The following is a 17,139-nucleotide window of genomic DNA, read 5'->3' as shown; positions in this document are numbered from 1 at the left end:
CGGGCCTTTAGTGGATTTATAAAAATCTTGCTACCCTCTAAACTGTGTAACAATTAGGACCCATAGCAACAACAGTGTCTGGCACTGATCTTACATAAATTAAATCTTACATAGTTAATTAACTATGTCTTTTCATAAAAAGTTAACTACAGAAGGTATTTATCTTGCCTTCCCAAGAAAAGCATAAATTATCTCAACATAAAACACATATTCTATTATTTTTATATTGCCCACAGAATTTGGCACAATGCATGCACAGAACCGGCACAGAGTAAATATCAGTAGAAGTAGTTAATGCAACCCACACACAGCTGATGGCTTGTTTGCTAGCTCAGAATATGTTAAAGGGAAACATATATTATAATCATGAGGCTTTTTTAGACTTTTAAAGCATGATCAACACATACAAGGGAGAACAAAATATGTTTCCTGATTTAATTTTCAGATATACTACAAAAATGTCTATTCTCAAGAGATGAATACATTCCTACCCATAATTGAAATCACTGACAGACCAAAGCATAAGAGAATGATGAGGGGCAGGGGAATTTAAGAGTTCTCCTTCTCTCTAATCTGGAAGTAATTAACAAGAAATTCAAAGGAAGTTCACATTTTACTTTAGCAATGTCTTGAATACACTAATCCTTCAGTGCAACCTTGAATTTGGAATGTGGTTCAATTCAATGTTAACTCAGTGCCTTCTATCTTTATATAAATCCCGCCACTTGCAGCATTTCTAATACCTACATTAACTATATAAAACTTTTCACTCTTCACTTCCCTCTTTCATGTGTATAATATATATTAGCTTCAGCACAGGATACAAGTTCTTTCTTATGAAGCATGGATTTTGAATTCTACTTTTTCTGGTATCTGGTAAAATGTTTTGTACATAGTAGATCCTCAAATATTTGTTCTGATTGAACAAGTAAACTTAGAGTATATACTCCTGGATGGGAACTAATCTAGCTGAATCTGTGACCACCACATACTAAGTGCCTACTTCCACCAGGCACTTTACACATATCACTTCAACTGCATCGCAACCCTTTGTAATAAGTATAGTGTCTCTTTTACAAATTGGGAAACTGAGGCTTTAAAGAGGTTAAGAAAATTTCCCAAGACCCTAGTTAGTAAGAAGTGAAATGTGACCTAAATTCAGTCTGATTCCTATCTTTCCATTAAGCCATATCACTTCTCTAAAATAATAAGTGAGCTTCAGAACCTTGGTTGAGGGGCATAGTAGGATACTGACATGACTTCTCAAATTTTAGTAAAAGAATAAAGTAGGTTTAGATCAGTAGAATGGCAATTTTTTTAATTTATAGCAAATGCCAAGGGCTATCAACCTTTTACAAATGATGCATTCTTCATTTACTTCTGGAGTGCTTCGAACAGAAGGTATTAAATCTATTGCCTATGTGTTAGTCCCTGACTTGACTTCTGATTTCTGAGCAAGTATGTGAGATTAAGCTTTAACCTCCAGCTTGTAAACAGGGGTGGGAAGAGAGGGGTGTTTCACAAAATATGCTGGATGCCAACTCTCAGACCAGTAGGTAGAGAAGTATACTGACAGTAACTGATTGGAACATGCTATACCTCAATCACTCAGTATAAAAAAACAATATTATACTCACTTTTAAAAATAGATTCATAGCTGAAACCGGTTTGGCTCAGTGGATAGAGCAGCGGCCTGCGGAATGAAGGGTCCCAAGTTCGATTCCGGTCAAGGGCATGTACCTGGGTTGCGGGCACATCCCCAGTGGGAGATGTGCAGGAGGCAGCTGATCGATGTTTCTCTCTCATCGATGTTTCTAACTCTCTATCTCTCTCCCTTCCTCTCTGTAAAAAATCAATAAAATATATTAAAAAAAATAGATTCATATACTAGGATACTAGCAAGAATCTCTTGCTTATTTCTATTAAAACTATTGGCCTGGTGCACGGATTCGTGCACATTGAAAAGAAATTAATTAGAAGAAAGATTCGTGCGGTAATTACATTACTGCAAAAATTACATGTCAAAATAGTATATATAATATAGTGTTATAAAATTAAAACACACATGCGATTGGCACCAGTGAGCTATATATGTATTACTCATGCACGAGTCGTTTATTTTTAAACTGCCAGTGTGTGTTATATGTACCGGTCAGACGGACATAAGGTTGGTCACTTAGCCTTTTGTATATATAGACTAGAGGCCCGGTGGATGAAATTTGTGCACGGGTAGGGTCTCTAGGCCTGGCCCGCGATCAGGGCTGATCTGTGAGCCTACCAGTGCGGCGATTGGGGGGCCCCGCTGGCACCTGCTTTGACTGGCCTGGGGGCAGCTCCTGCATTGAGCATCTGCCCCCTGGTGGTCAGTACACATCATAGCAACCAATTGTTCAGCCGGTAGTTCCACCATTCCGTTGATTTGCATATTAGGCTTTTATTATATAGGATTTGTCAAGCTCCTCCACTTGCTAAGTAGAGATTATGCTAAATCCAAAGGCAAAAATATAAAAAGTGCTCATTTGGCCTTTTCTCTCAAGGTCAAAGAGTTTCTTTGGCTGGTAAAGTTAACCAAGAAATGCTTAGTCAGCACCTGATATATCCAGCGGCAGTCATGAACTGCCTGGAGGAAAGTAATATGTAACACCAGAAACACCAACCATAAAGAAACAAATTGATAACATAGACTTCATCAAAATTAAACACTTTTGCTCCTCAAAACAGTTAAGAGAATAAAAAGATGAACTACAGACTGGGAGAAAAACATTTGGAAAGCATTTATCTGATATAGGATTTATATCCAGAAAGTATAGAGAACTTTCTAAACTGAATAATAAAAATAAACAACCTGATTTCTTTAAAATATATATTTTATTGATTTCAGAGAGGAAGAGAGAGGGAGAGAGAGATAGAAACATCAATGATGAGAAGGAATCATTGATCGGCTGCCTCCTGCACACTCCCCACTGGGGATCAAGCCGCAACCTGAACATACGCCCTAGACTGAAATTGAACCCAGCACCCTTCAGTCCGCAGGCTGACGCTCTATCCACTGAGCCAAACTGGCTAGGGCACAACCTGATTTTTTTAAAAGGCAAAAGATCTGTTAAAGACACTTCATCAATGAAGATATATGGATGACAAATAAACACATGCAAGGATGCTCAAATTATTAGGCACTGTGGAAATGGAAATTAAAACCACAAGATATCACTACGCACTTACTACAACAGGTATCATACCAAGTATTATTCAGGATGTGGAGGAACTGGAACTCTGATACATAGCTAGTGGGAATATAAAATAGCACAACACTATGGAAAACAGTTTGTTAATTTCTTAAAAGTTACACTACACCTACCCTATGATCAATCTATTCCATCCTGAGATTTACCCATTATAAATGAAAAAAGATGTTCATACAGACTTATACATAAATATCCATAGCAGCTTTATTTCTAATAACCCAAACAAAAAACCCAAATGTCCATCAATAGGTAAACAAACTATTGTACATCCATACAATGGAATGCCACTTAGCAATAAAAAGCGAATGATTAATACATACAGCAACATGGATACATCTTAAAATAATTATACTGAGTAAAAGAAGCCAGGAAAGAGAGTACATACTGTATGATTCCATTTATAGAAAATTCTAGGAAATATAAACTAATGCATAGTGACAGAGAGCAAATCGGTACTTGTCTGGGGATGGGGCAAGGGAACAGTGGGCAGGAGAGAAAGATTGAAAAGGGGAATGAAAAAACTTTTTGGTGTGATGGGAATCATTATCTTGACTGTGGTGATGGTTTCATGAATGTATACGTGTGTCAAACATCAATTTATTAACTTTAAATATAAGAAATATAAGTAGTTCTTGTATGCCAATTATTCCTCAATAAAGTTTTTAATTGCAAAACTTTTTGAAAAAAATGCTGAGTGATGGCCCTAGCCAGTTTGCCTTAGTGGATAGAGCTTCGCCTGCAGACTGAATGGTCCCAGGTTCGATTCAGGACAAAGGCACATGCCCGGGTTGCAGTCTAGATCCCCAGTAGGGGGTGTGCAGGAGGCAGCCAATCAATGCTTCTCTTTCATCATTGATGTTTCTATCTCTCCCTGTCCCTTCCTCTCTGAAATCAATAAAAATATGTTATTAAAAAAAATAAAAAATTGCTGAGTGATGAATATGCATGTCATTTCCTCACAGGAAAAAAAAAATGTGGCATCATGTTTAAGAGATAAAACATGGGCAAAGGATCTGAACTGATAGGTCTCTAAGAAAGATATACAAATGGTCAGTAGACACATGGAAAGATGTTCAACATCCTTAGTCATCAGGGCAATGGAAATCAAAACAATAATGAGATACCACTGAAATGACTAAAGTCAAAAAGTCAGATAGTGACAAGTTTTGGTGAGAAAGAGATGAAATTGGTAGGAATGCAGAATAGTGCAACTCCTTAGAAAACAGCCTGAAGTTTTTCAGTTAAGCATAATCCTATATAATAAAAGGCTAAATGCAATGGTCCCCTCAGGAGTTCGACCAGGAGTTCGATCGCTTGCTATGATATGCGCTAACCACCATGGGGTGGAGTGAAACATGGCAGGCAACCAGCAGTGGCGACGGGGTGCTGAGGGAGTGAGGGAAGGAAAAGGCGGGGAGGCCAGGAGGCGGGGAACCTGATCAGCCCTGGTCGTGGGCCAGGCCTAGGGACCCTACCTATGCACGATTTTTGTGCACTGGGCCTCTAGTGTTACCATATGATGCAGCAATTCCTAAGAGAGATGAAAGCAAATTTTTACACAGAAACTAATACAAGATGTGTATTTGGTAGTGAGAAAGGGGTGGGTATTACAGAACTCTCTGTACCTCCCCATCAGCTTTTCTGTAAATCTAAAAGGATCTAAAATATTAGATAACAATATTATGGCATGTGGGAAGATGAAAGTCAACACATTCTAAGATTCTGATGGGAGAAAGAGATGTTGATTATCTTTAGACTTTGAGTCAAATAATATATGTGAAAAATTTAACAGAAACCATTAACTGAAAAGATTAAGTAAAACAAATTTATTTTTTACAAAGCAAATGTATATTTTTTAACTGCGGTGGCTTACCTGAGATTCCAGAGCCTCCAACTTACGTTTCCTTGCATGAAGGGCTTTACTGGGAAAAGCCCAATAATAATTAGAGGTTCCAATCCTCTCACAGTCAACCATACCATCATCAACTAAGCTTTGAAGAACGTCTTTCACTGACATAGCAGCTAAAAGACATAATTTTTAAAGATATATCATAAATAAAATTAAAAGGCCAATAAGTGGGGAAATGCAACAAATTTATAGGTCAAGAGTTAATAATTTAATAAATAAGGAGCTTTCAAAAATAGTAACAAAAAAGCCCAATACTGCAACAGAAAAACAAAAGTATATCAATGGGCATCTATAAAATATACATGGTCAATAAACAAGAAAATGTTGAACCACATTAATAATTAAAGAAGTAAAATAAAGCAATGAGAGTTAATATTTTGACTCTCAAATTAAAAACACTAAAAAAAATAAAGGGTCCAGGAAAATGGGTACTCTCAACATGGGTACCCTCAGCAGCATGTATCTAAAGCTTTAGGTTTATGCAGGCCTTTTGTGTAGAAATTCCACTTTTATAAATTCAGCCAAAGAAAATAATGATGGATATACATAAGGATGCCTGTCAAAGCAGTTTTCAATAGTAAAAAGTTGGGAACCAGTCCAATAACAGGACTTTTAAAAGTATTTTATTATAATTGAATATATGCAATCATTGAAGTTATGTTATAAAATATTTAATGGCATGGTATATATACATTCACAATGTGTAATACAGAATATATTATGTCAAAAATAAATTTAAAAGACAGTATACACTAATGTGACAGTGGTTATTTTGAGTAACAGGTTAAGAGGCAATTTTTCTTTCTTTCTTTTTACTCATTTTTCTTTTTCCAAAAATAAACATATATTGCCATTTTTGCTAAGAAAACAAAAAATAAAACTATTGTGAAAAATAAATCCTATATAATAAAAGGGTAATATGCAAATTGACCCTAACAGCAGAACGACTGGAAACGACTGGTCACTATGACACACACTGACCACCAGGGGGCAGAGGCTCAATGCAGGAGCTGCCCCCTGGTGCTCAGTGCACCCCCACAGGGGGAGCTCCGCTCAGCCACAAGCCAGGCTGATGGCTGCCAGCACAGCGGTGGTGGCGGGAGCCTCTCCCGCCTCCTCAGCAGCGCTAAGGATGTCCAACTGCAGCTTAGGCCTGCTCCCCGCTGGCAAGTGGACATCCCCCGAGGGCTCCCGGGCTGCCAGAGGGATGTCTGACTGCCAGCTTAGGCCCGATCCCCTGGGGAGCAGGCCTAAGCCAGCAGGTGGACATCCCCTGAGGGGTCCCAGAATGCGAGAGGGCACAGGCTGGGCTGAGGGACCCCCCCAAGTGCACAAATTTTTGTGCACGAGGGCTCTAATAATAAATAAAAAATAAACTGAACAAGTTTAAAAATCAGAAAAACATTTTTTAAAATAGCATGTAAAAAATACAAAGCCATAATGATAGATCTGTGTCATTATACATTTGTCCAAACCCATAGAATGTACAACACCAAGCATGAACTCTAATGTAAACAATGGACTTTGGGTGATTATGATGTGTCGATGCAGGTTCATCAATTGTAATAAATGTACCACTGTTCAGTGATGTTGCTAACAGAAGCTATGCATGTTGGGAGTTGGAGACAGGAAATATATGAGAAATCTCTGTACCTTCCTCTCAATCTTTCTGTGAACCTAAAACTACTCTTAAAAAAAGTCTTTTAGAAAAAAATTTATGGATAGCATGTTAATTGCACATTAAATTTAGCAGCAAAATTTGGGAACAACGTAGATGTTCAACAATGTGTAACAGGCTAAGCAAATCATGGCACAGTAGGTAGTCATAGAATTAAACATTAAGAGACGCAGGTGCTGTACATAATTTTCTTAAAAGCACATGACATAGGTAAATGTGAATGATATGTTATATGAAAAAAAAAAGACATGAACACAAAACTGTATATGCAGCATAGTTCTTTCTCAGAGAAATGGACAGATACATACATACAAAGACAAACAGAACCTAAAAATAATTCATCAAAATACACCAAAATGTTTAACAGTGATGTTCTCATGAACAACTTTTATTTTCAGTATAGTCTTTATAATTTCCAAATCTGTTAAAATAAGCATGTAGTTTACGTAATCAGAAAGTAAGGTTTAAAAAAATATGTATCCAGTGCGGCTGGCATGGTTCAGTGGTTAAGCATTGACCTATGAGCTAGGAAGTCATGGTCCGATTCCTGGTCAGGGCATATGCCCGGTTGTGGGGCGTGCAGGAGGCAGCTGATCAATGATTCTCTCTCATCATTGCTGTTTCTATCTCCCTGCCTCTCCCTTCCTCTCTGAAATCTATAAAAAATATATTTAAAAATAAAAAATAAAAAAATATGTATCCTATGTAGTGGATTTAACAGTGACCATTCAAAAGATAACCCCCAGAACCTGTGAATGTGACCACATTTGAAAAAGCATCTGTACAGGTATAATTAAGGATCTCCAGATGAAATCATCCTGGATTTTGGCTGGGTCACAAATTCAATGGCATGTGTCCTTGTAAGAGACAGAAGGGGAGATAACAAAGGGGAAGGCCATGTGAAGACAGAGGCAGAGATGAGAATGATGTGTCTGTAAGTCAAGCACTGCTGGCAGCCACCAGAAGGTAGGAGAGAAACATGAAATGGATTCTCCTTCTGAGCCTCCAAAAGTAGCCAACTCTGTTGACACCTTCATTTTTGACTTCTGGTCTCCAGAACTAAGAGAATAAATTTCTGTGTCAAGCTACCAAGTTTGTGGTAATTTGCTGCTACAGAAAATGAAGACACCAGGTAAAGACAAAAAGTAACATTTAACAAATATTAAAACATACATGAACAGTTTTTACTTCTTTTGAAGTAAATTATGCCCATAAGTAGATAAATGTGTATATTTGTATGTATGTATATATGTGTGTACATGGACATACATGCATACTCCAATTAATTTATCCTAGAGCAGATATTCCAAACACAGGAATCATGGCCATGGCCCAAAGACATCATGTAAAGACTTTATGAGGGGGAGGGAGGAAGAAGTAAAGAGGCAGAGCACAGAGGATTTTTAGGGCAGTGAAAATACTCTGCATAATACCATAACGATGGATCTGTGTCACTTATACATTTGTTTAATGTATATATTATACATTTACAAACATTCATCTCTAGAAATTTGTTCCCATAAAGTGAAAGACTGTAGCAGAAAAGAGGACCAATATTTCCCTACATATTTCGGCACATCTTTGATACTTACTAATGCCTTTCTCTTTGGGAGCAATCTTCTCCATGTCTTTTAATTGAAATACATCTTTCTGTTTTTTAAAAAAAATTTAAAAAGAAATGAAAAACATGTATTTATTTTCTACTATATACTTATATTTACCATAATTCTGTTCATACATAAAACACTGTACTAAAAAACTATACCTGGAAATGAACAATGCAATAGAATCAAGCATTTTGGAGCCAGAAGAAACTGAAATTATCTTGTTTAATACCATAGAAGTTAAAATGGACAGGTTTTGCATGAACATACAAATCTTAAAGTAACTGGAGAACAGCTTCCCACTGAAGTATAGAAACTAGTTACAATGAATCATTTGTTAACACGAGATAATCTAGCTTCTCTGACACTGATTTTAAGAAAATACAAACAGTATTTTGCTTAGCATATATCATACATTACAGATTTAGCAGTTCCAACTAAAAACAAAACAGCCAACTGTCAAGAATTGTTTATATTTAATTTCATGGAAGAGCTACACTTAAAAAATAGGAAAATTATATATTCATGGCTGCCTATCAATCATTTTTATACATGTTGTATGTCCACCAAATTAAAACATTATGGGAACCTATATATGTAGAATTTTTAATCTTACAATTACTCCTTTCTTTTTGTAATAAGCTTTGGTTAAAGTGATGAAAAAAACTTGGATAACCAAAATAAAATATTTAAGATGGAAGTACTCTGCAATTAGAAGATAATTATTGTGATAACTGTTTTGAAATCTGGGATCTACTTATTCTAAAATGAACTTGAAAAGGCAACTTCAATATGATGAAAATTAGACTTCCTAAAAATTTCAAACTTCTGCTCATCCAAGGGTACTATTAAGAAATTGAAAACACAAATACTGATTAGAAGACAATATTCATAAAACATATACCTGACAAAAGACTGGTACCTGGGTATACATCCTCCCACCAAAGACAAATTGATGGATGGATAAAGGAGTGGACAGATGAATATATAAGTGATAAAGCAAGTAGAGTAAAATGTTAATGGTAGAATTTAAAAGTGGGATACATAGGTATCACTGTAAAATTCTTTCATAATAAAATGTTGGAAAAAGTAACTTCATTTACTAAATTAAGGAAATTGCTAAGTCATTGATCTTAGGGTGTGAAATCAATTTTTGCACATCTGGGAATAAACTGTTTAAAGATAATTCCGTAAGGTCTCAGAGAACATGCAATAAATTACTGGCTTTAGGTGTCTAATGCATTTTTAAAAATCAATTAATCAAATCTATTTGCAAATGCTTCAGATTCCCTGGATAAAAAACATGAACTCACTGAGACATCTGCCTATATGTGGTCATCAAGGAGGAGCCCCAGAAATACTGGCTGCCCAGTGGGGTTGCTGTGCAAACGAATGAGCTTGCAAAGAACTAGCTTCAGAACTAAAATGTGGTCATTTAAGTGGACAGAGAAAATGGTCTCAAGTATATACTAGTTTTCCCCAGCATTAAACAGAGATAATGAAGGACAGATGAACACAATGTTCTTCTAGCCCTTAAAAAAAATATGTGTAAGCTACCGCTAGATAACTTTTAATTAAGCACTTATGACCTGGGCATTATAATGTTTTATATAGATTACCTCATTTAATTCTTATACCAACATTGTGAGCTGGGTACAGTTATTATCATCCTCCTTAATAGATGAGAAAACTGAGACTTAGGTTAAATAACTTCCTTAAAATCACATAGTTATTAGGTGAAACAGACTTCAGGTACAAGTTCTCTATCATTGAGCTATACTTTTAGCATGTTCTTAAGCATTAACAGGCAAAGAATTCTTTTTGTAGTACATTAGCAACTTCAAATATATACATATATGTATTCATATGAATGACTATGTAACGTGTCCCCAAAAAATGTATACACACTTTAATAGCTGATAACTCACTTAATTTTCACTCCTTTTCAGGTTTAACTGATTTAAAATAATGGGTGAAGTCAGACTAAGCTTTGAACAAAGAAAATTTATCCTAAAGTGCCACTAGACTTTTTTTTAATCAGGATACATAAAAAATAAAGTTTATGATACAAAACTGGCAACAATTGAAAAACCAAGGGTGCAAAAATAACAAACGAAATTATTATTTTTTATTTCAGAGAGGAATGCAGAGGGAGAGAGAGAAACTTCAATGATGAAAGAGAATCATTGATTGGCTGCCTCCTGCATGCCCCCTACTGGGGATCGAGACTGCAACCTGGGCATGTGCCCTTGACTGGAATCGAATCCGGGCCCCTTCAATCTGCAGGCTGACGCTCTATCCACTGAGCCAAACCGGCTAGGGCCAAAATGATTCTTGATGTTTGCGATTCCACTGCTTCATATTATCAGCAGTGCCTGGACCAGAACAGTCATCAGTTTAAAAACAAGCATTGACAAAAAAAGATTATTCATTTTTATAGATTCCTTTAAATTTTGAAAATGAACTGTAGGGTAATAAATACTGACTTTATAATCATTCAAAGTATGTATACATTTTTGAGGGACACCCTGTATATGGGAATATATGAACTGAAATCAATCAATCAGTCAATTAATACAATTACAGTCATGCACTGCATAATGACATTTCAGTCAACATGCCATCCTATATAATAAAGAGGTAATATGCAAATTGACCATCACACCCTCACACAAGATGGCCACCACAAGATGGCCGGCAGGGGAGGGCAGTTAGGGATGACCAGGCCAGCAGGGGAGGGCAGTTAGGGGTGACCAGGCCGGCAGGGGAGGGCAGTTAGGGGCGACCGGGCCAGCAGGGGAGGGCAGTTGGGGGGGTACCAGGCCTGCAGGGGTGGGCAATTGGGGGGGGTCCAGACCAGCAGGGGAGGGCAGTTGGTGGGGACCAGGTCAGCAGGGGAGGGCATTTGGGGGGGACTGGGCCGGCAGGGGAGAGCAGTTGAGGGCGACCAGGCCAACAAGGGAGGGCAGTTGGGAGCGATCAGGCCGGCAGGGGAGCAGTTAGACGTCGATCAGGCTGGCAGGGGAGTAGTTAGGAGGCGATCAGGCTGGCAGGCATAAGTGGTTAGGGGCAATCAGGCAGACAGGCAGGCGGGTTGGGAGGGCTGGCAGGGGAGTAGTTAGGAGGCGATCAGGCTGGCAGGCATAAGTGGTTAGGGGCAATCAGGCAGACAGGCAGGCGAGTGGTTGGGAGCCAGCAGTCCCAGATTGTGAGAGGGTGCAGGCTGGGCTAAGGGACATCCCCCCACCCCCACCCCAGTGCACAAATTTTGTGCACTGGGCCTCTAGTCTATAATAATAAAAGCATAATATGCTAATTAGACTGGACATCCTTCCAGACGAAGCCAGGGCTGCCTGGGTCCCGGGTGCTTGCTGGCTGCTGGAGGGAAGCCTGGGTCTGGGGTGCCAGAGAGAAGCCGGTGCCAGCAGCTGGGGGAAGGAAGGCCTACTCTTGCATGAATTTCGTGCATCGGGCCTCTAGTATGATTATAACAGAGCTGAAAAATTCCTATCGCCTAGTGATGTTGTAGCTAGCCATCTCATAGTGCAGCTTACTCACATGTTGTGGAGATGCTGGTGTAAACAAACCTACTATGCTGCCAGCTGTATTGCACATACAATTATGTCCAGTATATAATCCTACATAATAAAAGGCTAATATGCAAATTGTCCCCTTGACCGGGAGTTCGACCAGTGGGTGGGCCTGGCCGGCCAACTGCCCACGGCCCCTCCCCCTGGCCAGCTGTATTAGTTTCAGGCAGAAAGAGGACACAATCAAATATATGCTTCAGAAATATATTTCTGGGTCCAGTGTGTAGGATAGTCTGGATAGAAGAGACTCTGTGAACACTGGGATAAGGTTATTCCCTCATAGCTCACAAACACCACAAATATTTGCAGAACTTTATTCATTCTTCAGGAAATTGGTGAGTACTGATCTCTAATTAAAAAAAAGGTACAGTTAAGCCCTTAGCTGGTATGGCTCAATTGATTGGAGTGTAGGCCCGTACACAAAAGGTGGCAGGTTCGATTCCCGGTCAGGGCACATGCCCAGGTTGCAGGTTGGATCCCTAGTCAGGGTGCATGCTAGAAGCAAACTACCAATGTTTTTCTCTCACATTGATGTTTCTTTCTCTCTCTCTCTCTCTCTCCCTCTCCCTCTCCCTCTCTCTATCTCTCCATACCTCTCTCTAAAATTGATGAAAAAGCATATCCTCGGGTGAGGACTAAAAAAAAAAAAAAGGTACAGTCAATACTGGATGACATATATGTAAGGAAAAAATTATGCAAAATACTAAAAATCTTAGGGAAAATGACTTACCGTCTCAAAAAAAATTTCCATCATGCGGGCTCTCTTTTCCTCTACGCTCAGTCCTTTTTTCTTCGACTAAAGCAAAAAATTTAAAAAGTAGACACTGAATTTTTTTAAACACTGCATTTTAAAACTTGGTCTGAAACATTATCAGAAATGTTATGTATGATCTTGCCTGGTACCAACAGGCTTGATAACGGTCGCAGCCAGGCCTCAAGACTGACTTGAACTATTCTATGATTATAGGTCAAGCCTTGTGGTAGGTGCTGCCAGTACAGTAAAAACTGTGACTGAGACAGAGCCTGGCATTCTGTATAAATTCATTATTTATCAAATGATCCAGTGGCAAGTCACTGTATTTACCTTCGATAGACTTACAATCTGTCAAAGAAAATACATAGATATAACTATTTATAATTGATGAACAGGAACATGCACGAATTGTTACCCAGAATAGATTGAATTGCTACCCAGGGCAGAATGAGTTAATTCCACTCAGGTAGGGAGGAAGAGTTCACTAGGAAAGTCAGAGACGAGGAGGATTTTGGTGAGTGGAGAAATGGTGAGAAAGGTGTCCAGGGAAGACCATATAGAGGCACAATGTAACGAAAGTGCATGGGATATTCCAGAAAGACGCTGGATGATGACTGTATGGTATATGTACAGGGAGTGGCAGGTAAGGGTGAGAAAGGTAGTCTGGGCGTCAGATGATGGAAGGCTGATTGTCCAGCCAAAGCGAGCAGACTTTATTCTAGGCAATGAGCAGCTATTGCACATTTTCTAAAGCAGGGAGTGACAGATGAGAATTACATTTTAGCAAGATAGTTGTAGTAGCACTGTGGAGGGTGGGCTGGAGGAAGGAAAACCTATCCAAGTAGAAAATGGAGCCCATGTCAGGTTACTATCATCCTCTAACTATCTTTTAGCCAACCTGAAATTAAGATAATATGTAACTAAAATGCATGTTAATAATAAATTTTACTATATATTATTTACACAGTCCAAAATAAAGAGTAAAAAAAAGAAGCCAAATTTCCTCAATTCACAGAAAATAACAAAAAAGAACGAGCCGTGACTGGTTTGGCTCAGTGGATAGAGTGGCGGCCTGCGGACTGAAAGGTCCCGGGTTCGATTCCAGTCAAGGGCATGTACCTTGGCTGCGGGCACATCCCCAGTAGGGGGTGTGCAGGAGGCAGCTGATCAATGTATCTCTCATCGATGTTTCTAACTATCTATTCCTCTCTCTTCCTCTCTGTAAAAAATCAATAAAATATATTTAAAAAAAAAAGAGAATGAGAACCATCATCTCTAGTGTTCTAATAGAGGACTCTAATAGAGTTTTCTTAAGAAACTAATGTTTCTTAAGAAACATCTGCATCTTTCTCAAACATTGCATATAAAAAAATAAGTTTAAAAAGTTATACCACTAAAAATGCAGACATAAATAAAACAACAATTAAAGATCAACCATATGCAACCAAAAACTCCATCAGAAAATGAGAGCCCATGACACATGGGAGGATTTGGAATTGCCATTCTGAATAGGTATATACCAGAGAATGAGTCTTTATTCTATTGCAGGTCCTGGAACCCACCAACTCATCTTCACAGCAATAAATGACCCTGTGTTCCTTGATGAGTCATATGGGTAAAATAAATACCTTAAAGTTTGTATTTTTCTCCTTTTCCCCTGTCTACTCTCAAACACTGCGGTTCCCCAGAATTCTCTATCGATGCCCTCTTTTCCTCACACCTTTTCTTTGATCTCATCTGCTTTCACGGTTTTAACTAACACACCGGGTCCTCAAATCTTTACATGAGTCCTCGAGTGTGTTCCTGATCTTCGATCTCCTGTGTCTACCTGTCTGCTGGACAGACTTCAAACTCAGGAGGTCTGAGCTGAACTCCTCCTCTCCCACGTCTACTCGCCAAACCTGCTGTTGCAGATCTTGAGCTCAGTTAGATACCACCGAGTTGCCCAGGCCAGAACAGCAGCCTGGCAGTTATCCTAGTTTCTTCCTCTTATCCCACAGCCAACGAATCACCAACTTTTCTGCCCATTCAGTGCTTAACTATTTCACAAATCTACAGTCTGCTCCATCCTACCACCTCTACCCCAATTCAGGCCTTCATTCTCTGTCTCCAACACAGCTGCAGTTCCCTAAGCACACCTTGTTGCACCTTTGAAGTCCACATTCTACACTGTCAAAAGCCTTCAGGGCTCCCAACCATCCGGAAGTCTCCAACACCCTGGAAAGGATGCCCACAGGCCCTTCCCGATCTACTCTCACAGGTACCAGTCCTCACTTCAAATTTTACATGAAAACCTGGAGAGCTAAGCAATCTGAGCTGTAATACAAAAAACTACTTGTAATTCTCCACACAGAGAATGTTCTTTCCCATTTCGGTGCCTTTAAAAATGTTGTTCTACCTAAAACACCTTCTCCTCTCCCCAATTCGAAACTCCAAAAAGTCTACCAAGGCTTCAGTTAGGCATTCTCTAACCGAACTTCTCTGAGCTCACGGGTTGGGCAGAGTGTCATTCCACGTGTTCCCAGAATACAACTTCATCATCACATCTTACTACAGTTAAAAAAGTGTGTTTACTTGTCTCAGCGGCCTGGAAATCTTCAGAACACAGACTGCCTTTGCCTTCCCAGAGCTCAGTGCCAGGTTAGGCAGAGCAGGCATAAAGGCCAGGCCTTACTTTCAGAACCAAGCATCTAAAAGCTCATTTACTTAATACTTAAAGAAAATCTCCTGATACTATAAGTGAGCGATGCCTTCAAATTAGTAAGTAAAGGGACTCAAAACTTGACTTGAGGACAACAAAGGGACCTTCTCCAATTAGGAGTCACAGAATTCCTAAGGTCAGCCCTGCTGACCAATTACAATAAAATTCTGCAAAACCAAAAGGAGATGATATCTGCCGCCCACTGAAGTGGCAGGATACTCTGCATTTCTCCACCTCCCAAATATACGTCTGGACTTATAACTGTTTACCCAGCAAGACCGACCAAGTCAAAACAGCTATTAATTCACCATCAGGAAAGAGAAGGAAGGTCATCTTTAAAAAAAAAAAAAATGCTAAATTTAATGCTTAATCATTAACAAAAAATAGGAAGGATAGGGCTTACAAAAAGTTTTCTAATTTGTTTTCATGCATCTCCATTGTCAGAGGTAAGCATCTGAAAAGAATTAACTAAGTATTAGGTGATTTATGAGTAGAGAGCGATTGGGTAAAGGGACAAAGTTAACGCATATGTGATTGTTGTCAGTATTCGGTTCTTTGGAGCCAATAACTCTATAGAGAAACGTGATACCACAGAGCCCTGGTAACAGAGTCAAGCGCGGTCCTGTCTGGCTTCTTACATCCTTTCATGCCCAGGTGGCTGGGAGGGTAGTTTAACCACAAAGAGGCCGTTATCAGTTATAATTACATCTGGACAAGAACCTTCACATAAACAGCGTAAACCTAAATCCTTGTCTACCATTCGCTCGGCAAAAAAATAACGGCCACTGCACTAAATGAAGATATTAAAATCTTAGGTCTGTTTAATTAGATGTTGATTCTCTGCCAACAGAAGCAGAAAAACAAAAACAAAAAGCCAGCATGAAACTTGGAAGATTTATGCAAATGACTTGATGACCACGAAGACATCAAGTTCCCGGAGAACCTGGCGCCCTCCCAGGTGCGTCCCTAAGGAAGCGACCAACTCCCTGCCCACCAGCTGCCCGCGGCCCCAAAGGGAGAAGCCTGCCCTTTGGGGGAAAAAACAACTGATTTCCAAAGGAATCATCTGAAGTGAAGCGTCCCTGGGTTACATATGAAATTGAGAGCAGCTCAGACACGTCCCCTACCCGTTGCGATGCATAAACCCACTCAATGGTCCAAGATCAAGGGAGGCAGGTGGGACCAGGGCGTCCTGCCGGGTCTCGGGTTCCCCTAAGGCAGCGGTTCTCAACCTGTGGGTCGCGACCCCTTTGGGGGTCGAGCGACCCTTTCACAGGGGTCGCCTAAGACCATTGGAAAACACATATATAATTACATATTGTTTTTGTGATTAATCACTATGCTTTAATTATGTTCAATTTGTAACAATGAAAATACATCCTGCATATCAGATATTTACATTACGATTCATAACAGTAGCAAAATTACAGTTATGAAGTAGCAACGAAAATAATTTGATGGTTGGGGGTCACCACAACATGAGGAACTGTATTAAAGGGTCGCGGCATTAGGAAGGTTGAGAACCACTGCCCTAAGGGGCTGCACGTAGGGGGCGGCAGGCGGGGAGAGGGGCCCGGTTCGGAAGTGACTCCAGGTCCCGGGGGCAGAGGGTTTGCGATGCTCGGGTCACGCTCCCGAACGCGCCGGGGTCTAACCGC

At 39.5% G+C, this 17,139-nt stretch overlaps 1 protein-coding gene across 1 annotated transcript in view; it reads right to left on the bottom strand.

The window, feature by feature from the left end:
- MND1 (meiotic nuclear divisions 1) overlaps positions 1 to 12,849 on the bottom strand; it is a 46,597-nt gene extending 33,748 nt beyond the window's left edge. Inside the window, exons 1-3 of the mRNA XM_014543859.1 lie at positions 12,757 to 12,849; positions 8,425 to 8,482; positions 5,119 to 5,267 (exon numbers count right to left, since the gene is read on the bottom strand). Of these exons, the coding sequence (XP_014399345.1) occupies positions 5,119 to 5,267; positions 8,425 to 8,482; positions 12,757 to 12,780 (231 nt within the window). The 5' untranslated portion in view covers positions 12,781 to 12,849. The remainder of the gene's footprint in view (positions 1 to 5,118; positions 5,268 to 8,424; positions 8,483 to 12,756) is intronic.
- Between the last annotated feature and the right edge of the window lie 4,290 nt (positions 12,850 to 17,139).

Source organism: Myotis brandtii, unplaced genomic scaffold (assembly GCF_000412655.1).
Source record: "Myotis brandtii unplaced genomic scaffold, ASM41265v1 scaffold34, whole genome shotgun sequence".
In the NCBI taxonomy this organism is placed as follows: Eukaryota; Metazoa; Chordata; class Mammalia; order Chiroptera; family Vespertilionidae; genus Myotis; species Myotis brandtii.
This window is presented reverse-complemented; position numbering and strand designations above follow the sequence as displayed.